Genomic DNA, 24735 nt, shown 5'->3' with positions numbered 1-24735 from the left:
GGAACCCTCCACCTTTAAAAATATGAAGGCAACAGAATTCCAAGCATTACAACGATTGCAACAAAACCCCTTGATCGTGATAAAACCAGCGGACAAGGGGGGAGGGACTGTGATTCTTGATGCTGTAGCCTATGACACTGAATGCCGCCGACTCCTCAGTGAGAGAACCAACTATATCCTTTTAGATACAGACCCCACAGAGGCCCTACGGGATGAAATCCTTGATTTGGCGTCAGAGGCAGAACACAAAGGCTATATTTCTAAACATGAGGCTGATTTCTTAACCAAATCGGAAGGTATCATACCATACTTTAACATTCTACCAAAGACCCACAAAAACAAGTTACCACCACCGGGACGTCCCATAGTTTCCGGGATTGGGTCTTTGCTGGAACCTTTGTCCCAGTATTGTGATTTCTTTTTGAAACCACTTGTCCAACAGACTAATACCTATCTGAGGGACACCAAGAGCCTACTAGCCATGTTGGAAGAAATAGTGCTACCAGATGGACCCGTGTATCTGATCTCTCTAGATATAGAGAGCTTATACACTTGCATCCCACAGGATGACACCATCAGGGTTATCAGAGACTCTCTCAGTAACTCTGTATGGACACACAAGACCACACCTTCCTTTGTAGTAGATTGTGCTACATTAGCCCTAAAAGAAACTTCTTTAGATACCAAACAGATCTGTATCTACAAGCCACCGGTACTTCGATGGGCAGTACCTTTGCCCCAAGTGTGGCTGGTCTTTATGTCAACGATTTTGAGTGCAAGCACATCCTCCATGACTCCAATCCGTTCACTGTCAATGTGACGTTTTGGCGTCGTTACATTGACGACGTGTTAGTCATTTGGAGTGGCTCAGAATCAAGGCTGAAGGAATTCCTGACTTGGATCAACACCTGCAATGAACATCTCCGGTTTACTTCTAATTACCATCCTAACGAAATGGTCTTTCTCGATATCACCATCACTAGACAAGGTAATCGGTTACAAACCAAGAACTACCAAAAACCCACTTCTAAAAATAATCTCTTACATTTTACCAGTTTTCACCCGCGAACACTAAGAGAGAACCTTCCATATGGGCAGTATTTACGCCTCAGAAGGAATTGTAGCGAGATGAAAGACTTTAAGAGCCAATCTGGTGAACTTACCCAAAAACTGGAGACACGAGGTTACCCGAAAAAGATCCTTGCTAAAAGTTGTAAACGAGCAAAGAACCAACCTAGAGATGTCTTGATTGAGGACAACCCTAGACCACTGGAAGAAGAGGTTCCTTTGACGTGTGTAACCACATATAACTGCTTATCTACCAACGTCAGCAAATGTATAAACAAACACTGGTCAATCCTGACGAGCAACAACAATAACTGGACCAAACCCCTGTTCTCCTACCGAAGAGCAAGAAGCCTCAGAGACACTCTAGTACATACCAGACCTTCTACACACTCAGTACCCAGACAAAGTACTGTACTGAATGCATGGGGCCTTCCCCCAGTACTGGGTCACCACCCCTGTGGCGGGTGTAGTGTGTGTCATTTGACATCCGCCAGTATTACCCTGACCCTTGAACCAGGAAAAACGTGGAATTTACGCCAACATACCAACTGTAATTCCTGTAACGTAATCTACCTTATTACATGCCCTTGCGGGTTACGCTACATAGGAATGACGACACGACGCATCAAATTGAGAATTGGTGAGCACCGTAGTAATATAAGGTGCAAGAAGAACACTACAAAATTGACAGCCCATTTCATTGAAGCCAAGCATACCCCAAACGACATCAGGTGGACCATAGTAGAGCAAATACAGGCTGGGACCAGACTGAATGAATCTCTATTTGAAAAAGAACAGAGATGGGTATACCGGCTGGCAACCCATCTGCATGGCCTTAATGATAACATCCCCTGGGGCACAGTGATGCACCGATAAATTTGTCTTATTGCGCCACTCTGGATATTTACTGTGCGCCTATAATGAACGCTAACGATGAGAGCCGTAATTGACCTAAGTCCACATCAGGTGACCTTGCTGTTTAATAAATCTATATATTATGGGTCATATAGTATACACTGTTGCAACATCATTCTGAGTCCCACACATACACAGATACTGAGAATAGCTAATATTGTAGGCAACCGGAATGGGAAACATCCGCCCTCTCCATAAATCACTACAGATGGGTTTACTTAAATTCTAAATTTGTTTTTTGCCATTGATAACCGGCTTCCTCACATTAGGATTTTTGTAAGTTCTTTGTCCCCTCAGGGACTGGATAAAGTTAAAAAAAAAAAAGAAAGAAAAAAAGAACAGGACTACTCCTTTAAATCCGTTGTTCTGTTCCTCTCCGCAAAAGCAGTCTGTTAATTGGTCATCTTAAACCCACGTGACCGGGTGCATCTCGGATTGATGTTATCAAAATCCCGGCGTGGGTCACCAATATCTTTTTAGATTTGTGCCCCCTGGAGGACTCGATAAGACTGGGCGATTACTTAACACAAGACTGGGTTTGAATAATTCAGACGCTCTGTTTCTCCTCCGAGAACGGAGCAAAATAATTGGTTACGTGACATCACGTGACCGGGACAGCCGTGTATTTGTTGTTTCCACTCCCGGCGTTGGTTATAGTCCGGGCAGTGGTTGAGATCACGCTAGGTTCCATACGGGGAGTCATCGGAGCACTGGTAAGTGACTTAGGTCGCCGCTTAAGTTAAATGCCAACTTGTGAGTCGATTTGGAGTCACTCTTTATCGTGTAGTTTTCTGAGACGTTTTATGCGTTTCTTTTTTACTACCATTTCAGTTTTCTCCGATGTGAAGAAAGCCCCCACCACTTTGGCCCATGATGTGAGAAACATCGCCGCTTCATGTAAATATACTAAACTACTCCTCTGGGTTTTAGTAGTGTCTCTAGGTCCGCGTTGTTGGGTGTGTTGACGATGTGTGGTACATTTATTGTACTACTATGAGATTTACTGGCTTGCACTAATTACCTAAATCGTGTGTTACCATTTTTAGAATGGTTAGTCTGGCGCTTGGAAATCCCAATACGCTTTTCCTTCTGTGTTCTTAAAGTTACAGGCACGTTTTGGGGATACTAACAGCCCAATGGGCTCATAATGGGCTCAGAATACCTCCTGGAATATTGATTCAGTGTGATTCACACTCTAGGGGAGTGGAGAAGTGTGGCTCAGGGGTTAGAGGCGGCAGACCCGGAAGCTGAGATCGGCCCTGGACCAGGGTTCAATTCCCCGCCTCGGCGGGTCTTGAGCTCAAAAAATTCCACGGACTCGATAATTCTCGCTCCGGTGCCTTCTCAACTCACGGGTTCACACTCTGCGACTCTGGGCAATAGCTTGCTTAATCTCCACAACGGCCCCTCGCGGCGGGATGCCTGGCTTTCACCTTGTGGATACCCTGCCGGGGTTATCTCACAGGGGAATACCAGGACGGGTTCCCTAAGCAAGCGCCGGGAAACCCTTTGTGGGTAGCTGTGCGCTATATAAGCTCAAATACATTTACATTTACATTTACATTTAGGGGTCTATAATATATATGCCAGCTTGACAATACTTTGTTATATTCACATTTAGTGTGGGGCTTTGGCAAAGTGAAGTGCATGGGGGTCCACTATCAAGGATGAAACTTTCACATGTCATGAATGGAAATGTACATGTGTGTTTTTTCTCCTTATTTCTTTCCATAGATCCTCATGACCTGGAAATTCCAGGTTTCAATCGGTACTGAGAACCGTGAGTTTGGTAATCCTAAACGTCTACACTGAGGTTAGGGTGCACCTTAGAGAGTGCATACCGCCCAGTGTTTGTCCTTTGGTCCTGATGAAAGCTCGGCCAAGTTGGCCCTAAGAGCAGAAACATGTCGACCTTGTGATCTGGATGATACGACCCAAATTTAAGGTCTACATCATCCATCTCACCCCTTTTTAATCAGATGCTCACGCCGATCTTTATTAAAGTTTGGTTTGGATCAGCGTTTGCACCTTTTTACTTTTATCACTTTCTCACTTCATTCACTGTTTTTACATAACCCAGCTCCACTGCAGATGCAGGTGTCGTAGCACACCGGTTAGGTCTTTTACCTGCCCGGTGACAATACCCAATGATGAAGCATGTCACCCAATAGTTGGGTGAGTGAGGGTAATATAATAAACAATTGTGATTTTCCACATTTCACTTCACTTTAAAATAATTTCTTTGTTTCTATTTCTAGTCACTCCTTTGTTGTTGGTTGCTCCTGGGATGCCCCACCTCACAAGTCACACGCTCTTTAATTGCATGACAAATCCAATGGAATTTGTCACTAGCCCCACCCTATTTTTTTTCAGACGCGGAGACAATTGCCCACCATGCACCTGTACTCACCCACCATCATAGCTGCCAAGGTTTCAAATTGCTATGATTGACATGTTCATAATTTCAGTGTCATTATGAGTGACATTACAACGACAATGAGTGACACTTTGTCACAAGCAAAATTAAGCAATGAAGACCAGGGAAACACATAAATATCAGAAAATACACCCTATTGAGTAACAAGAAACACTAAGAAGAACTTAGAACTTCTACAACACACTTGAAATGTAAAGGCAGGAAAGGCACAGTCACAGCCTTGGGGTTACAGCCTGGCCGCAGGCTGTAATTTATTTTACAAAAAGACACACAAACAAAAGAGTAAGTTGCACAACCTTAATAGTTCTATAAGCAATTATCACATAATTTGTGGCACAGACAATGTTAACTTAGTTTAATCAGGATAAATACAAAATACACTTTACCTGCGCTCACTCTCTCAGGCACTTGTAATGCAGCATGCAGACGCCTCATGGCAGCTGCCTAGGCGGCGCCGCGGGCAGTGGGATGGGGTCAGGTGACATTTGGTTCATCCAGCTCGAATGTGCAGTTACACTGTCTGATGAGACCTATATTTGCTGAACTTACTTCACTTACTGCCTGTAGTAATAATGGCCTGCCTCATACTGAGTCACTCTCAGCCGGCGGTGGTGGGCCTGGGATCGATTTTCCGCATTATTTACAACATATCGACAATTTCTTACCACTTGGGGTGGCAGTGAGCAGCTGCTGGCAGGTTGTACCTTCATGGCTCCCAGCATGCAGGGCCTGGCACGCAGTGATCTTTTAGAACAAAACGGAGGTCAAAGAATGAGAAACAACATTAAAGAGGTAGAGGGTTGATAGGGAGGGGCTGCTGAAATGATGTATCCAGACTCAGGCAGGAGTAGGGTCCAGGTAGCATCTCCCAGGCAGAAGTAGGGGGACTGACAGAGACCAGGGCTCTCTGGTCACAAGCCCACATGAGGCTTTAGGTGCCTCTGTCAGCCGAGAATTGCTCTGCAGTCCCTACTTCCAGTGGAACTCCTCAGTGTCTTTGGGAGGCAACACTACCGCCTGGCCTAGTAGTAACTGTCATAAACCGCGTTAGAATTACCCTTCCTTTCCACAATGCAGGGAAAATCCATATATGTAAATTTTACATGCCAACAAAAAAAACTTGTTAGGAGAAACCGAGATTTAAGAGAAATCTGGCCCAGACTGGCATGTAACCTTAGCTGTAGCAAACTCTCGCACACCCTCCTCCAGATTGAGGCATGACACTGCGCCACACTATGAATACGTTACTGAAAACTAAGGTGCTTCTGTGCACATTTTAATATTTTGCCATTTAAGGGGACTGGTATAGTAGGAAAATAGATCTTCCTGAGAGCACACATACGGTCAGTGGAGAGCCGGGATTCAAAGCCAAATTTGCTTCTGTCAAAGTCTTCTAAGCCCGGAGTCATTTTAGTTCCTCGTGTGTGTCTGCTCCACAAGGCGCTCTTCGTCCTCTGATGAGATGAGGATGTGGTGCGTCGGCTGGAGCTGCCGACTTTGGGGCTGGAGACCAGGGTTCTGAGCCGCTGGGCCGCATACACATCCTGTGATTCTGGGCAAATCCCAGCTCTGCCAAGTATCACGCGGAGACTAACGCATTTCAGTGTGGTGGTCCGCATCACCGCACTGAAATGCATTGTCACGCATTATTGGCATTTGCGCCTGCCCCCGAAATGTCAAGCCACAGCATTGCTAATTCCGATGCTTGTCTGAAACGTAAAGCTGGAGAGTGGCAGCACTCTGCTCAGGCATGCTGGGGCTGGCTGTCTGAGCAGTGATTTGCGCTACAATGTAATAATTTGCGCCCAGCGCGTCAGCAGTCGACTTTTGATAACTGTGAAAAGTTACATCCTGTTGGCGCCTGTGGCGCACCACGGGTCAGGCAGCAATGTTTCTGTATGGCAAAGGTTCGCACCGTTGCGGTCAAATTTAAATTAAATGAATCAACATTGCGATTCTCGACGACTGGGCTCTCGACTCACGGGACCCTGGAGCAGCTGGTGAGTACCTTTAGAAGAATCCTTTCCGGGGTCCGCAGTAAGTAATTACTTATTCAATCCATGCTGAGTCCAATTATGTATAAGCATTTCTATTCAGCCGCGTTGCAGATCCCGACATACAAGAATTTCAAAGGTATGGGTGCCAGAATGAGCTTGTTTGGTGAGAGCCCCACACAAACTCAGGGTCACTTAGGTTATCTCCTATCAATGCTAAACTGTCCCACTGAGCCGAGCGCTGTCACAAGCAGCAGGAGTTGCTGTAAAAGCCCCTTAAATTACTTGATTTTTACCACTACACGACTTTACACTTATTTCACCACGGATGGACGGCTCTCAGGTCCCGTGCCTGCCAGGTATGTGGTTGCTATAAAATGAGGTTAATTCTGAGCTGCCTACGATCTCCTGGACTCTAGGAATTAAGGAGCCTTTCTCTTCTTCAGCAGTGACATGTTAGTGCACATACTAGAGTGTAATAGGCTCGGAATGGAGGGGGTGCTGTGCTAATTAGAAATTTGCAAACATTCGTGACAAGAATTTTCAATTCTATTAAGGACACAGAGGCGAGGATTATGCTTTCTCTATTTCTTTACTACCAACAGCAGCCAATAGGAATATAGTAAAGAAAACAATAAACTACAACTCCCATGAGCCCTTAGGCAACCATAGAGAGTACATGCTATATAAGTCACCATAGAGGACAACACTTCCTCTTTCTTTGTCCAGGAACCATAAACAGTCAAAAGTCAATTGAAGAAAATACCGCCGACCATCCAGAAGGAAAGTCCGAAGGCAGAACAGCAAAAGTCCAACAGGAGAACAGGCAATCCTCAAAAGCGCCGAAGGTGCATCAGGAAACACAGCAGATCCAGCCTCCAAGGCGCGGAAAACGGTACAGGAAAGACCAAGATGAAGGATCACTTCTTGTCCGAACCTGAAAGAAAAACAGAGCCGTAACACATATCCCCAGAACCTTGGAAGAAAACATCACATAGGGTGGGGAAAAAATCAATGCAGATCATAGTAAATCAAATATGCAATATAAACAAAGCAGTAGAATACAAATGGGTGGGATAATCCTCGCCTCCGTGTCCTTAAAAGAATTGAAAATTCTTGTCACGAATGTTTGCAAATTTTTAATTCTATGGCAGGACAGGAGGCTTCAGATTATGCTTGTTCAAAGCTGGTCCACCACAACAGAAGCAATATCCACAATGGGCTTGAAATAAAAAGTCTTAAACACAGTGTCAGAGGACCAATCAGCTGTCCTCACAATGTCATGCAAACTCACACCAACATGAAAAGCCTTAGAGGCCATGGCACCCCTCGCAGAATGAGCGCCAAAGATGGAGACATCAATTCCTGCCTCAGACATAAGCCAGCGCATCCAACGAGCCAGAGTAGCTGGCGCCACAGGCTTAAAAGGCTTTTGCAAAGCAATCAATAACTGTCCAGACATATCCTGACGAAAAGGAGCAGTACTCACCTCATAATCCTTTAAGCAGCGGACCACACACAATTGCGGATTGTGAGGATACGCCGGGTAAGTGACCGTAGACAGATTAGTTTTGGTACGTCTAGAAACCGTAAAAGTAACTCCATTTGGGGAAAAAGAACGACCCGCGAGATCCAGCGCGCGGACGTCCGAAACACGTTTACAAGATATTAAGCATAAAAGCATTGTCAATTTCGCAGACAACTGCTTACGAGACAGAGAAGCATTGGGAGGCCAAGCTTCCAGAAAACGTAACACAACGGAGACATCCCATAGAGCGACATATTTCGGACATGGCGGTTTAGCCATCCGAACACCACGCAGTAATGTAGAGATGAGAGGATGCTCCCCAACAGGCTTCCCGTCGACCAAATCATGGCCCGCCGAGAGAGCGGAGCGAAAAGAATTGACAGTCCTGTAAGCAGAACCAGCCGAAGCGATGGAAGCAAGAAAATTAACCACTAGAGAGACATCTGCTGAAGCGGGATCCAAATTCCGTTCAGAACACCAATCACACCACCGACGCCAAGCTGACGCATAACGCTTGCGCGTGTTGGGGGCCCAAGCTTCATTGAGAAATCTCTCAGCGTCTCCAGATAAGCCAGGGACTTTCCAGCGTTCCCCGAAAGACGCCACGCCACCAGACGGAGCTGGCCCGACAGAATTAGAGGATGTGGATGGAGCAGAGGATCCAACAGCAAGTTCCACTTCGTTGGAAGCAGGAATGGAGTCGAGCAACTCATCTCCAGAAGGTCCGGAAACCACGCTTGAGCTCTCCAAAGAGGAGTGATCAGAATGATCTCTGCCATAAACTGTTTCGTCCGGGCCAAGACTCGCGGAATCATCGCTAACGGGGGAAAAGCATAGCAAAGCCGAGGAGGCCAAGTCTGCAGAAAAGCATCCGTGGCCAGGGCCTCCGGATCCGGACGCCAGCTGTAAAACCTGGGCAGTTGAGCATTGAGGCGAGAGGCGAAGAGATCGATCCACGGGCGACCCCAAAGGTGAGACAGGGACCGGAAGACCCGAGGGTGAAGACGCCAGTCGCTGAAGTCCAGCAGATGGCGAGAATTCCAGTCTGCTACTTGATTCTGGCGACCCGGGAGATACTCTGCAATAAGAATGATCTTCCTCTGAAGGCAGAAATGCCAGAAATCCTTCGCAATTTCCGCTAACAACCTCGACCGAGTTCCCCCCAGTTTGTTCACATATCGCACCGCTGAGATATTGTCCATGCGGAGCAAAATGCAACAGCTGGTGGCTTGTGGAGCAAGGCTGCGGATCGCAAACGATCCCGCCAGAAGTTCCAGGCAGTTGATATGAAGGGCTAACTCGTCCTGAGACCAACGGACGCCCATCGTCAAGTCCCCGCAACGGGCTCCCCAGCCCCATAGACTCGCATCCGATTCCAAAACCAAGTCCGGAGTGGAACCGAACAGGGCTTTCCCGTTCCAGGCGTCCATGTGATGGAGCCACCACATCAGTTCCGATTTCGCATCCTGGGACAGAGGAACAAGATCGGAGTACCGAAGGCCCTTCTGCAAATGTCGGATTTTGAGACGTTGTAGGGCCCGATAATGCAGGGGACCCGGAAAGATCGCCTGAATGGAAGAGGCCAATAGTCCGACAACCCGGGCGATCGACCGTAACGATACGTTCGGTGCAGACAACAGTGACTTCAACTCCCTCTTGATAGAGCTGATTTTCTGGGCAGGTAAAAGAAGTTGGCAAGAGACGGAGTCCACAAGGAAACCCAGAAACTCTATCGATTGAGTGGGTTGTAAATGAGACTTCTGCGGATTCACTAGAAATCCGAGAGACTGAAGAAGATCGACTGTCCAAGATAAATGGGAACGTAGTTGTAGCGGGCACTGAGCCATTAAAAGAATGTCGTCCAGATACACTATCAGTCGCACCCCTCTCGCCCGCAGAGATTCCATGACTGGCCGCAGGAGCTTCGTGAAGCACCATGGGGCGGACGAGAGGCCGAACGGGAGAACCGTGTACTCGAACCAGGTCCCCAGCCACTGGAACTGCAGAAAACGGCGATGAGGCGGAAAGATGGGAATGGACAAGTAAGCGTCCTTCAAATCTAGGCGAACCATCCAGTCCCCCTTGCGAAGAAGATCCCTGTGAAGATGGATGCCCTCCATCTTGAAGTGGCGATAGATCACCCCGTTGTTGAATTCTTTGAGGTTGAGTACAAGGCGAGACCCTCCCCCTTTCTTCTCCACCAGAAACACATTGCTGACGAACCCCTGTGGATGGAGGGTCGTTCGCACAATGGCCCCTTTGAGAAGAAGAGAATCGATTTCCTTGGATATCACCTCGCGATCTCGTTGGGAAAAAACAAGGGGAGAAGGGACGGGACCCTGAAGAGGTGGGTGGTAGAACTCGATGTGGTACCCCTGCACTGTTTGCAAGATCCAAGCATCGCTGGAGATCGAGCGCCAATTCTCTAGAAAACACTGAATCCTGCCCCCCAAAACAACACTGTCGTAAGGAATCAGGCTCACCTGCAGAGGAGTAATCCTGTCGTCCTCCTTGGTTTCCACCGTAGCCTCCCTTGTTGCCTTGACCTCGACCTTTTCGGGAGGGGTAGAAGGTGGTTTTAGATCCGGAATAGGACTGTTGTTGCTGCTGACGCTGTCCGCCTCCACCCTGGTGGGACTGTTGGCCACGTTGCTGACCAGAACCACGGCCGAACGAACGTCCCCCAGAACGTCCGGCCTTGGCAAAAACCGGGCGGAACGCCCTGCGCAGAGAAGACTGCGCCTTGTCCAGGCCACTAAAGGTCGCCACAAATTTTGTCAGTTCCTTCAAAAAAGGCTGACCAAATAGTAGACCTTGAGCCAGAGCACCTGATTCGGATGTAGCAAGCTCAGACAAGCGCGGATCCATTTTCAGCAGGATGGAACGCCTACGCTCCGTTGAAAGGGCACAGTTTGCGTTCCCTAAAAGACTGATAGCCCGTTGGGCCCAGCCAATAAGGACATCGGGGTCAATGCCAGACGCCTCCCCTTGGGCTTGATACCCCAGATCTAGGATTTTCGTCAGGGGACCAAGAAGATCCAGCAACCTGTCTTGGCACAGGCGCCAAGAACGGTCAATCCCCTTCTTTGGATCTTTATTAAATTTCTTAAGATAGGTCAAAATCGTGGGGTCGACCTCCGGAGTGTCTGCCAATTTATCCGCCAACTCCGGACGAGGGCACTCGGAACGTAACCGAGCACGCACCTCCTGATCGAAAGAATCACGGATATGGGCTTGGATATAGTCCGCGACTTCTGGAGCAGGGCACCAAACCTTGGAATTAGGATGTATGATATCTGTAGGCTCAAAAGTCAAGACCGGTGGATGGGAAGAGGCGTCAACAAAATGCTCCTTTCGGGACTTCTTAGCAGGAGGGGGACCAGAGGGACCTGAGGATGACGAAGAGGACGTATCCTCCGCGTCAGGAGGTGGAAGTGGAGAATGACAAACCTTAGAAGGGGCAGACAAAGACTTGGCCAATTTCACGAAGTCTGACCTGTGAGGATTACTGGGCGACTTAGAGGAATGCTTGGAAACAGACGATGGAATCCAGCCCTGCTGCTGGGCATAGTCAGTCAAATGACGCTTCAGCGGCCCAATGGCTCGAACCAGCGCAGTATTGACCGAATGCTGAACGCCCTCGTCAAGGGCATCAACTAAATCGTACTCAAACGATTCCTCCTGTTCCTCCTCATAACAGTATTCCTCAGCGTCGACATATTCTGCCATTGTCAAGAACAAACAATGCACACCACTGAGGAAAAAACAAGCAAAAATATATATATAGAAATTAATCTATATGCCCACAAAAAGACTCAAAAGGTAAAAGCCAGGTCACCACCAAGCGACCCTGTCAGGGGGGATGACAGCCCCACGCAAGCAAGATAGGCAGAGCAAGAACTCGACCAAACAACAACAATAGAATGTGGAGGGACCAGCTTGCGTCTAACAGACACCCTAGGCACCGCCTCTAAAGATTATGCAGCCCAAAACCTTCCGTGAGGTAGAGGGCGTCAAATGGAGCTCTCCGGCAGACAAGTGGGCAGAGGCAAGAAGAAACGCCGCCTCGTAGCGTGTCCGGGCTCCTGTCAACACGGAGCTTGTCAATAATCGCCAGAGCGCATGCGCGGTGGCGTGCCTGCGACCCGGAAGAGGAGCGACGCGCGACACGCGCGCGCGACTCCCCGAGCTCCGGCCCCACTCCACAAAAATACAGACACGGGCACAAGGCGCCCGAAAGTCCAGAGAGGCGAACACGCGCTCTCGCAGGCAAAGCAAGACAACGTCCTGAAATCGCTGAAAGCGCCAGCGGTAGCACAACACGCATGCACAAAGCGGCGGCGGCAATGAAAACACAAAGCAACAAGCGGCGCTCAGCAACTGTAACAGGACAGCAAGGTAACAGGCAATTTCACATGCAAGTCACACAATAAACGTAATAAAGCACTTAACTGGCTGCGAAGCAGCAAAGAAAGAGGAAGTGTTGTCCTCTATGGTGACTTATATAGCATGTACTCTCTATGGTTGCCTAAGGGCTCATGGGAGTTGTAGTTTATTGTTTTCTTTACTATATTCCTATTGGCTGCTGTTGGTAGTAAAGAAATAGAGAAAGCATAATCTGAAGCCTCCTGTCCTGCCATAGAATTGACTAGCTCTGTATGCAGTTTGCCTCATTATAGTGCCATGTGCGGTGCCCTGTGGCATAAAACATGGATCTCTCCAGCAGGGTGGGGGGGGGGGGGGGCTCTATCCTGCCCAGCTTTACATTGCGATCAGATTACAAGGCCACGTGTGCCCTCTAATCTCTTGTGATGATTTGCAGCAATTTTAAAATCTTTTTCTCCTTGTTCAAATGGCTGTACATTCTGATATGTATATGTTTCCCTTTTATTCATTGCTTTATTTTGCTCTCGAGATAGTGTCGCTCATGGTCATTGAAATTTCACTCCTAATCGCACTGAAATTCTGAAAGTCACACATAGCAATCTGAAACCTTGGCAGCTATGAAATCCGTTAATCTCCCTCCAGTGCCTGAATGTGTAAGTAACCGGTGCTCATGCAAAGTGCTCCAATACCTTGGGTTCGAGTTTTCACTATATAAATATGCAACAAAAACAATTAGCGCGCGCTTCTTGGACTTCCTTACTTCAGTGGCGTCGATAGTTTCACCATACTTCACCTCGCGCTGTGAGCCCGATGCCAGCATCTGTAGGGTCAAATACTGTATGGGAAGGTCACGTGCCACTTGTGAAACAAGAGATAGGGCTCTGCAAAATTCACTCGGGACGGCGTGTGAACCAGGAAGGGGTCGTTCACTGAAATTGAGATGCCAAGCCTCGAAACCGTCCGCACCTTCCTACTCCCCCCCCCCCCCCCCCTTCATCCTCCCTCCCCGCCCCCCCTCCAACCCCCTTCCCTTCCCTCCAAGCTTCAGTGTGACTCTCGTGGTCCACGTAGTTCATCAGAGTGGCGGTCATTAATAAAGAGCTCTGTCTGCCTCAGAGGCTCTGCTAAGGCCCGGGCATGCTCAGCGCACCATTCAACTAATGGAGAAGAGCCTCTGAGGCCCGAGGCCCGGCTGCGCACAAATTAATTTATTACAGGCGTGCGCAGCGCATCATCACAATGAAGAGGCTTCGGCCGCTTCGCGCTTCCTGACTCCGGCTGAGTGAGGGGCCCCTGGAGAGCGAGGCCCCTTGGAGAGCGAGACCCCCGCAACGCGGGGGCTGCGTTGGCCTGTGTTACTTACGCCCCTGATTACAGCAACTAACTTCAGGCGTATGCAGGGTTTTCCTCAAACATTTTAACTGAGCAGTGTTCCGGTCCACCACTAGGTGGCAGGATAATCCCATGTTCCATAAAGGTACATTTTTGTTTCCTGTTTTTTTTTTTTTTTTACATTTTGTTTTTTATTCATGGCCTCATTTTCGTTCGTTTTACTCTTGAGTCCTCCGCTGAATGCGAACGTATTATTTTTTATTTTATTTTTAGAGTTTTCACTGCTGGCACAAGACAATGTATCCAAAGCTGAGATGTCAAGTGTTTTTAGGCCAACTTTAACTTTAGTTGTTTGCCTTTGCAAGGTGCTGGTGTCTGCCAAAACTTGATCGATATTCATGATCTTTTAATACATCTATAATCCAACTGTGACAATATCATATTGGTCATGTGATGCAGTGGGATTATCTGTAAAAACTTGTATCTCCTGAAACAGGATGACGTTTAGCGAGCGCTAAATAAAATGTATAAATGTGTGATTGATTCCCTGAAGCAAAGTGGTTCATCCTTACAACAAACGAAGCTCGTGGGTTATTGAGTTGTCTATTTGTAATTGCAATTTAACACAATTTTAGAGGGAACTAAAGGCCTGATGGACACATTTTCCATTCACACAAAAAATGTCTTAGATTGTGCACTGGCATTTTGCAAATGGAAAGGAATTTTGCGAACCGAAGTATATCGTAGTGGGTCTCATTTCGACCCAACTCATTAATAAGCATGATTCAGGTTGCGAATTGCAACAAACTACGATTGACTTGGGTCACACGCATGGTTATTGGTTACCTGCTGGGGTCATTAGACCACCAAGTCAGTGATTGCTTTTAAGTAAAGCAGTTTTTTTTGTTTTCTTAAACACAGCCTGTTTACATAAACGAAAAATGAGGTACGTTTATTTAAAAAAAAAAGAAAAAAGTTTGACCACAAATCATTAATATTTCCCTTATTGGTATCTGGAAGGCACACCCTTTTAAAATAGGGATCCCTTTGTTTACTTAACCCATTTATCGCTTTGGAAAACCTTTTCAGGATCGTTAGTTTGGTTTAGTACATCACAAAAAGTAGCAGTTGCAAACCCTCAGATTTACCCAGGTGGTGTTTTCTGCATCACTGTTACCAAATGGAGAGGTGTTTTGTTATACGAAAACCAAAACCAGACGCTTCATTGCTGAAACTTGTCTGATGTGACTGCTTTGGGAAATAATGGATTCTCACGCCTCTTCATATGTGGTGATTATCATTTACCTAAAGATCCAGATTTCCTCTGAGAATGAATATCATCTTGAGATCACCGTACTTTAAACTTACCCGTGGCATTAACCAGCCTTTGAACTCCACTTTAATGTTCAGTTTGAAAAACCAGGCAAAGATTGCAAAGTTGATTTTTTGTGTGATTTCTTACGTAGAGTAAATGGGTGCTCCATATTGAAGAGAAGTGAATGTAGAGGTGCACTGAGAAGGGTGTGCTGTTGGCCGAAAAGGTCTTCCTAGTCACTTTCTAGCTTTTACTTAGCACATTTTGTATAGAAACCTTGGGGGCGCCGAATCTCCTAAGACATATTCCAAATCTCACTGATATACATGAGAAATGTGAAATAGTGACATTTTCACAGGGGAATTATTTCCTGAGTAGAACTAATAAGTGATCACATAGTCAAAGGATTCCTGAAAAGAAACAATGTTCAAAGTCAGATAATTCCTCGCGGTAGATGACAAAGAAATGGGGGCAAACAATGATTTGCAGCTGCAGAGGGGATGTCTATATTATATTGCGTATAACCCCCACTTTTCCCCAGTGTACCTGTGTGGGGAACTGTTCTTGTCTTGTTGCTTAGAAACAAATTATTGGACTAGTCACTTACGTAGGGAATTGGAAAATACAGACTTTAGTTGGTGTAGAATCCTAATTGTGTGTGATAATTTGTTTTCTTCCAATATTTACTAAAAGCAACTTTCCGTAATAATGGTCAAATGAATTGGCTAGATGGGAGAGTAAATGTCCCTTTCTGTTACCTTAGTGGCAAGTTAAAAAGTTCACATTTGAGACAGAAATTCCTAGTCATGCAGCTGTTAGGTCTGACTTAAAACAACTTGAATTGTGTGCACTCATTCGCTCGTGTTGAACGAAACGTATCGAGAGTGAGAGGGTCCCTGTTGAACCAGTGGTTGCTGGGCCAAGCCCATTTGGCTATTGCTTTGATTAAATGTTGTTCACATTTTGCGTCAGCCCATAGCAGTACATCCTCTTACCCCTTATGCTGCTAGGTATATTTGTTCACTGCAAGAAAGTGCTGCCATTGCAATGCACATGGTACAGAGCAGTAACAGACGGTAGGAACAGTAAGGCTACTTACTTCAATGTGGAAGCAATTTTAAAAACCGGATTTCCTCTATACTTATTATGTATCTTAAATAAAGGGGGGGGGGCTTTTGGGAGGGAAAGAAACTAAAAAGAATTAGCAGTTGCACTCGTCTCTTTAGCTTTTGGAGTTTGTATTTAGTTGGTCCTCCTTCTTATGAGCACCTACTGGGTGCATTTCGACCTTCGGGACAGTTTCAAGGGCCTTCATCTTCACTAGGGCTCCAGAGTTATTTAAAAAGATGCAGGAAAGACTGCGATTGTATCCGGGATGCTACGTTCCTTATTAAGTTGTCCTGTTAAGCTACAGAAGGGTTCATTATACAAAGCTACAGAGGAGTTCATTATTGTCATGTAGTGAAAAGGCAGAGGTGCTTTGATTCAGTAGATTCTGTACATAATTCCTAATTGTGATCTCTGTCAGGCTTTAAGGCAATCATCTAAGCCGTTGAGCAAAGGTTTCCACCAGTGGTCCCACTGTAGGTTACACTATCCGAAATATGGTTCATCCCCTGACTATAAACAGAGCTGGGGAACATAGCCCCAGATTCATCAAAGTCCTCTTTTGCGAGTCTGTATTAGCGATTATTAAGGAATCACTATTACAGACTCTCAAAACGGGATGCATGTAGAAATCGCAATATTTTTTGCGATTTCTACTGCTTCCTTATTTGCGATTCGCAAATTGCTAATCACAAATAAGGATGCGATTTCCCATTCATTCCTATGGGCCTAAAGGCCTATAGGAATGAATAGGGAGTCAATCGTTATTTGCGATTAGCAATTAGCGAATCGCAAATCAGGATGCGATTTCGAGGGTGCCAGGGTGTCCAAAGGGCACACTGTAGCACCCCTGAAATGGAAATGTACACTGATGTTGCGCACACACATGTCCAAAGGACGTGTGTGTAACATGCAACTTAGATAAATGCACAAAAGTGCATTTATCTACGTTTTCGCTATTTACCACGTAGTCAGACTTCGCAGTAAATAGCGGCCCGGATTGCGAAATCGCAATTTTAAAATGGTTCATGCAATTTGCGATTCCTTAAATGCAATCGCAATATCAGAACTCGCAATTATTTGCGAATTCTTATATTGCGAGAGCATGAACCATTGATGAATCCCAAATGCAATTTTTGCGGGCGCAAACCGCCAATTTTTGCGATTCGCACCGTTTGCGCTCGCAAACATGCTTGATGAATCTACCTGATAGAGTTTGGCGGACAGAGTACTTCACTGCATTTTTGGTACAGAACCATCAAACTCTAAGCCAGCTTGGTTTGAAGAAGCTCCTGTTGCTTTAGGGCCATTATTTTTTGTTTTTCAACACCATGTTCCTGATTTCGGTGTTTGTTTTTGAAAAACAATAAACTTCGATGTTAGGCGCTTAAAACTTAGCACCTGCACAGCAGTGCTTCAGTGCCTCCAGTGGAGGCGCCATGAAGGGGAACCTTTTGGAGGCAGAGATCTCTGCCTTTCTTGAAATATTGATCACCTCTGTGTTTTTCATCAAATCGATGCCTCTATTCCATGTTTTACAACTAGGTTTCTTGCGTGATCCTTGCTGGTCAACTACAAGGGATACTTTTGACGGTCATTGAGCATGTCTGCTATCCTTTGCCTGATCCTGTGTCACGCTATTGGCTAAGAGCGGCAGAGAGGAAAGCATTTTGGCTTAGAAGAGAAAGACCGCTTTTACTAAGAGCAATGGCCTCTCCTAACTCTATTGTGCCCTGTAATCTACTGGATAAATAATACAAAGCTAATGAAACATTACCTCTTTTTTAGGTGCCTGTGAAGGGACACTTGCCTGCTCCACCTGCCACTTAATCTTTGACAGCCATGTTTACAAGCAGTTGGACCCAATCACCGATGAGGAGATGGATATGTTGGACCTGGCATATGGCTTAACAGAAACGTAAGTCATCACTTTACAGGCGGGGGGTTGGTTTCTTCTTTGTGTGAAAATAAGACCTTGCCATTATGATGCAATTAGGAAACTATGATCGTGCCAACTCTGCAATTTTAGGGATTGTTACTTTTTATATAGTGCTGATATCACTTTCCAATCTTTATAAAATGCTACGCCACTCGTGGATAATTGGGGGGTGGGGGGCAGCAGCTTTGAACAGAGACAGGACCATATTATTCCAGCACAACCCAGTGTGTGCTAATACTAAATGCCTTGAGGATCTAATAGATTTTCAGAACTGATCGGAATTTCATGAAATTTTGTTCAAATCTGAGGGGAGGGAAGGTAGCTCTATTAGATGGAACTTGGACAATGTAGTGATTTCGCACCAAACTAATTACATTTGGTGGCTTGGATAGTAAAGAGTCTCAGGGAAGTTCGGATCTTTAACTCTGGTACGCTTTACAGATCTTTGGTAGGCAAATTGTGGTCTCCCATACAGGGCATGTCCATGATGCACATTATTTTGAGCTGCAGTTGTGAGTTTGACTCGTAGCTAGGTAAGTAGGTAAGTGCTCGTAGCGGAGGGTTTATGCTCTCAGATGGTCACATATTTTGAGTATGTCGGGTGACTTGCTTTTGAGTTCTTTGTAGCTTGAAAATAGATTTTGGTGGTATTTCAATAATTTATAATGTAGAATGGGAGGTGCCTACCAAAATAAAAATATGACTGTGTCCTTATGTAATGTAATGAAATAAAGCCTTATAAAGCGCACTATCGTGAGCTTCTTCCTAAAGTGTAGGAAATCTTTTGTTTGCCTGAGCTTGGGCCAGAGTTCGTTCCATAAACGGGCGGCTGCACAACTAAATGCTCTGCCTCCAAACCTAGAGGTCCTAATTCTGGGAGTGCTATCCAGATGGGCTGCAGAAGAATGAAGACTTCTTGCGGGGGTGTGCCAGACACTTTTTTCCTGCAGTGGTGTTGGTCCTAGTCCATGCAGAGCCTTGAAAACAATGCAAACTGATTTGAAATGTATTCTCTGTGATAGTGGAAGCCAGTGGAGCTCTGTAAGAAACCCAGATGCAGAGGATCCCGTGGCTTCTTTAGGGGTAGCTTTGTGGCTATCGTCTGGGTTCTTTGACGTTTCCTAATCAGATGGTTAGGGGCGTTCAATAACAGAGCATTGCAATAGTCCAAACGGCTCTGAATAACACTTCTTACCACGAGAGCCCTGGTTGACATGGGTAGCATAGGGAGAATTTTCATCAGTGCTTTAAGAAGGGAGAAGCACATTCCAACCGTTTTGTTTATGTGGTTTTCTAGACTCGGCTTATCATCACAGACTACTCCCAGGTTACGCATTGCCTCAGAGGGTATAAGGGGTTTGTCCGAAAGGATAGGCCAAAAATTAGCCAGGAGCGGACGAAGGACTTTCTTGGCTGTGCAATACAGGATTTCTGTTTTTCCCCCCATTAAACTGCAGGGAATTATCGTAAGCCATCTAGCAGTTTTTTGCATGCATTCATGAAAACTATTAAGAGGTATAGACTGATTCCCCTCTAGGGACAGAATGAGTTGCGTATCATCCGCATAATTCACCAAAATAATTTTGTAGAATTTGATGATCGGAATCAACGGACTCAAATAAATATTAAAACGGATCAGACTGATAGATGAGCCTTGGGGAACACCATGATGAATGGTACCAATTTATAATAGAAAAGGGGGAAGGGCCACTGCTTGCTGCCTATTCTCAAGATAAGAGTGAGGCCATTTCAGTGCCATGCCCTCCTCTCCAATTTCCACAAGCCGCCTCAGAAGGATCTTATGATTGACCGTATTGAACGCGGCAGACATGTCCAGTAGGATCAATATAGCCGACGGACTTCTGTCTGCACGCATTCTAAGCTCGTCCAGGACTGTTAATAATGCAGTCTCCATACCATGACATGGGCGGAAGCCAAATTGTACTTCTTCAAAGCCCTTGATTGGTTTCCAAAAATTGCGAAAGGGTTTTGCTGATCAGGCGTTCCAAAACTTTCACAGGGTAAGGGAAATAGGTCGATAGTTGTTTGGACACTGGTGTCAAGTGTATCTTTTTTCAACAAGGGTGACACAATTGCCTGTTTCCAGCAGGTAGGGACTATACCGCTGCTCAAGGTTTAGCAACAAATCTGACGGAGCATAGGGAAAAGCTCTGCACTGTACTCCTTCCATACTCTGAGGGAGGGGTCCATAGGGGACCCAGAAGCAGGACTCAGAGCAAGTTTATGAAATTCTTCCTCTGTAGGGTTTTCGAAATGATCTAGAGTTGCTAGCTTGACCTCACTAGCCCCTACCTCCTTCTGACACACTGGCGACTGAGTAAACGTACTGAAATCACTACCAATCTTATATTCCTGATCTACTGCAAGACCATTGATTATTTCAGTGATTTTCTCCTCGAAAAAACTCGCTAGACCATTGCATAAGTCTTGAGACACAATAGTCTTGTTTTTTAGATAGTCTGGCTTAGACAGATCATTAACTATTTTAAAAACCCTTCTGGCTTTGTTAGATGCTTCTAAGATTGTGTTAGCATAGTACTCAGCTTTTGCTTTAGCGATTTCCCTTTTGTAGTTGCCCATTATTACCTTCAGGACTATTTTATCGTCTACATCATAACACTTCCTCCATTTTCTTTTACTGCCCTTCCTTAATTTTTTTAGATTCTCATTAAACCAGAGGGTGGATTACTTACGCTTATTCTTAAGAAGTTTCACAGGAATGATCAGATCAAGGACCTTAGTGATCTGAACACTGAATTCAGAGTAGTTTCCTCCACAGGTTTGTTTACGTTAAAGACATTAACATCTGTAAATACTGGGGATTGCTCAGATATGTAGGGCAATTTGTTCCATTCCCTGCCCCAACGGTAGTTACACGTGGCAGCAGAGTCTGTGCATTTTCTGTGGATGGACACTTTGAAAGTGATGAGGAAGCGGTCAGTCCAGCAAAGAGGAGAATGGCTTCTACTACAGCCTCATTTTCGTCAGAGAAAATTAAATCTAGAATATGGCCACCCTGATGTGTAGGTTCCTTCGCCAGCTGCTGCAAATTCAAATTCTCACAGGATTGAAGGAGATCTTTATATGCTGACCCTAAATTCCCATGGGCCCAGAGATTAAAATCCCCAGGATAACCATTCTGGCGTGAGAGAGGGACAAATTATAGAGAGTATCAATAAAAGTCTGATGTTGGGGGTTGGCTGAACCAGGGGGCCGATAACATACCATGCCAGTGCGCAGTTGCCCCATGCGATCCCTTAGGGAGTGTCCCATGAGCTCAAAGTCCTCGGCTTCGTTGATGGAGATCTGCGTAAAGTTCCAACTATCTGTAAAGATAAATCCCACTCCACCCCCTCTCACATTAGGACGTGGTTTATGTAACACGTTATAACCTGGAGGACAGGCCAGTCCTAGTTCGACATCTGAGTCAGGGCGTGTATATGTTTCCGTGAGAAACAGTGCGTCTAAGTTATTTACTTATGTAACTGAACTGGTGCTCATGTAAAGCGTTCTGATACCTTCTGGTAAAGTTTGCGCTGTATCAACCTCTGCAGAAACAAAAAACAGGGCGGCAACAGCTGTATTGACCCCAAGTTCTCATAATTGGCGAAAACACATTTAAATAAGTTATTTACGTGAAGAATGAAAGACAGGTCACAGAGTACGCTCTCTGTCTAGTGGTTGAGGTGTATTCTCGCAGAATTTGGCCGAATGGAATAAAACCGAAAACTATGAGCAGTGGAACTTTACACCAAGAATTTGGTATATTGAGTCTTGCTGCGCCCTAACAATCATGCTTTTATACGGTTTTCCAGCCCTTTTATGCTGCTTCAAATCCAGGTGAGTGTAACTCTGAAAGTTGGTGTTCTAAGAATCCTTAATTTGGACCAAGGGGATGAGGAATCCAGTATTCTGGACAAAAGGAATCCTAAAAATGTTAGATGATTCAGGGAATAAGCTCCCTACAGAAAATTATAGGAGTTTTTCCTAGCGTGACTGGGTGAATAGGTTTCTAGAAGGGTGTCATGTGTTGCTTAAGAAACTGGCATGTGTGTATGTGCACAATGGGTGCTCATAAGAAACGAGCAGCTCCTGGTTGCTGTTGGGTTGGTGTGAGTCCCTCATTTGGGACTTAAGCAGAACTAGAAATTGCAGAATGAAGCAGCAGTAGTTGATCACTAATCTCTGACGTATGCAACACTTTTTAAGATAAATGTAGTGATGCACCCAAAGAATAAAAAAAGTCTAATCAAATTATCCAAGTTTCTTCTTTCTTCTTTATATCATGTCCCATTTTTTTTTTACTTTTTCACTATTTATATTTGGATTATTGCAGCCTCAGCTACGGCATTTTGTTCACCACAGTGCACTTCTACAAAGCTGCAACATATTACGTAAGATACATACAACATAATCAAATAAAAAATGACATCAATACACGCATAATAAAACCCCATACCCTATGGTGTACTTCGTAGCCAAACAGTATCCATCATACTAAAATACATTAAGACCACAATAGCAAACAATAATCATTGATGTATAGAGTATCCTGATATGACAACAAAATAATCCAAGTGAGGGGTGGGGTTGGCCACTTACAGAGGGATGAGCGCACCAATTCCCGTGCCATGCACGTGTGTGTAAATTTGTGTGTGTGTATATATGTATGTATATATATATATATATATATTGTTTCTCTCTCATATGTGCTATCATTCAGTTAGTTTATTGTGATGACACAAACAACCCAGTTCGTTTTCACAGAACTGTTCCGATTAAATAACACAAGTTGACAAAACGTAACTACGATGTATGACCACATTAAGTTCTGAACTGACACACGGGCGCAATCTTGCATTACCTCAATGTAACCAGCAACAAAACAATTGCACCATTAATATATATATATATATATATTTCTATATATATATCCAAGCGTGGCTCACTCTGGGGCCCCCAGGCACTCTAGGGCGGTGCGTTCAGAGTACGGCAGAGGTCCGCCGTGATTCAATGATTTCTGTTTGCCAAAGGCGCTTCTTGCGCACTCCCGGTTACTTAAGAGACGACAATCCACAATTTCATGCTGTGCAGTCTTGTGATCAAGGTCTCTGCGAGACCGAAACGTGTCAAATGGTGTTGCTGGCTGAGCTGTTATGACATTAAAATAACCTGCACAGCATGAAATGGTGGATTGTCGTCTCTTAAGAAACCGGGAGGGCGCGAGAAACGCCTTTGGCAAACAGGAATCATACATATATATATATATATATATATATATATATATATATATATATATATATATATATATATATAATACCTACTGGCGGTCGCCAGTAGGTAGTTATAGTTAGGATTTTTTTCAATGTTAAATCTCAAAATTCTATTTGGAATAACTTTGGCGCCGGTTGACGAATCTGCCTCAAAATTTCCTCAAAATGGCCTCGCGGCGTTCCGGTCCTTCCCTGAAAGTTTGGGGGGGATTCGTCAAGCGGGGGCCGAGATAAAAGGGGGGTCCCAAAACGCGTTTTCCCCATGTTAATTTCCATAGGGCGGTCGATTTCACTTTTAGCCCGAACGGCTGAATGGATTTCCACCAAACTTGGCAAAATTGTAGGGACTGGTAGCCCGATGTGCCTTTGCTATGTATCAAGATATGTGCTCCAGTGGATTTTGAGTAATTAAGGTTAAAAAAAATATATATATCTATAGCCGCGCACTGGTACGTGCACCGGGCACGCCACGCGAGGTGCGCACGGAAAGCTGATTGGCTCTCGGGTGTCTGTAAACATTCGAAACAGTCTGGAGCGGCCGCCATCTTGTGTCTCGGTAGGATCGAGACACGAGAGGTGGGCAAAACAAAGAAGGAAATTACCATAAGGGGGCAGGGTAGACCCCCCCTTGACCCCCTAGGTTTGATGTGGGGGCTATAAAAGGGCCCCGCGGGGCATTTAAAATATTTTTTTTTTTCGTTTTGCGCGGGGGAAGCGCCCGGTACGCGCACCGGGGAGCGTACTATGAGGGAAAAAGATAAAAGATGACAGAGTTTTTAAAAAATGAAGCCTTTATTTAGAAATTGGAGGTAGTTCTAAAAAGAACTTTTTTTTTCTTCTTTTTGTTGTTTTATATTTTTTTGTGTTTTTTGAACATTTTGTACTTTTTTTGGCTTTTCAAAACAGTTTTATATTTTTTTTGTATTTTTTTAGGGGGAGAAACAAAAAAAGGGAATTGAAACTGGCTCAACTGGAGCAAAAAAACAAAAAAAACCAAAAATTACTTCTTTTTGGGGCACTTGTGATTATCACCTGCAAGGACGATGAGCTTTACGCTTTTTTCACCATAGGCGATAAGCTTGCCACATGCAGAACAAGTGATTTTAAAATCTGCAAATCTTTGCTGAATACAAGGCATCATCTCTGATGTTTCTGGTCCCGATGAAGTGGGTTGGTTTCTTTGAGAGGTGGTCCTTGACGACTGGGGGAGGTTACTGGCCAGTTCCCTGAGCTCTGCACGAGAGTAGTTGTTTGGGTGCTTTCGGGTCATATGACGAATCATGGTATAGTTACCAAATGAATATTTTTTGTTTGGGTTGCCCCGTGAGAGTTCTTCATTGCAGATTAGGCAAGTTACCTTGGCCGCATTCACTTTATTTTTGCCCTCTGGGATTGAAAAAAACTCCCATACAATGTGTGG

General features: G+C 45.1%; 1 protein-coding gene across 1 annotated transcript in view; it reads left to right on the top strand.

Annotated features, from left to right (window-relative positions):
- Positions 1 to 24735, top strand: part of FDX1 (ferredoxin 1) — a 182287-nt gene that overhangs the window by 136254 nt on the left and 21298 nt on the right. Inside the window, exon 3 of the mRNA XM_086935224.1 lies at positions 17871 to 18000. Coding sequence (XP_086791350.1) covers positions 17871 to 18000 — 130 coding nt within the window. The remainder of the gene's footprint in view (positions 1 to 17870; positions 18001 to 24735) is intronic.

The sequence above is a fragment of the Lissotriton vulgaris genome, chromosome 8, assembly GCF_964263255.1.
Source record: "Lissotriton vulgaris chromosome 8, aLisVul1.2, whole genome shotgun sequence".
NCBI lineage: Eukaryota > Metazoa > Chordata > Amphibia > Caudata > Salamandridae > Lissotriton > Lissotriton vulgaris.
Note: the sequence above shows the minus strand (reverse complement) of the source record. Positions and strands in the feature narration are given on the sequence as shown.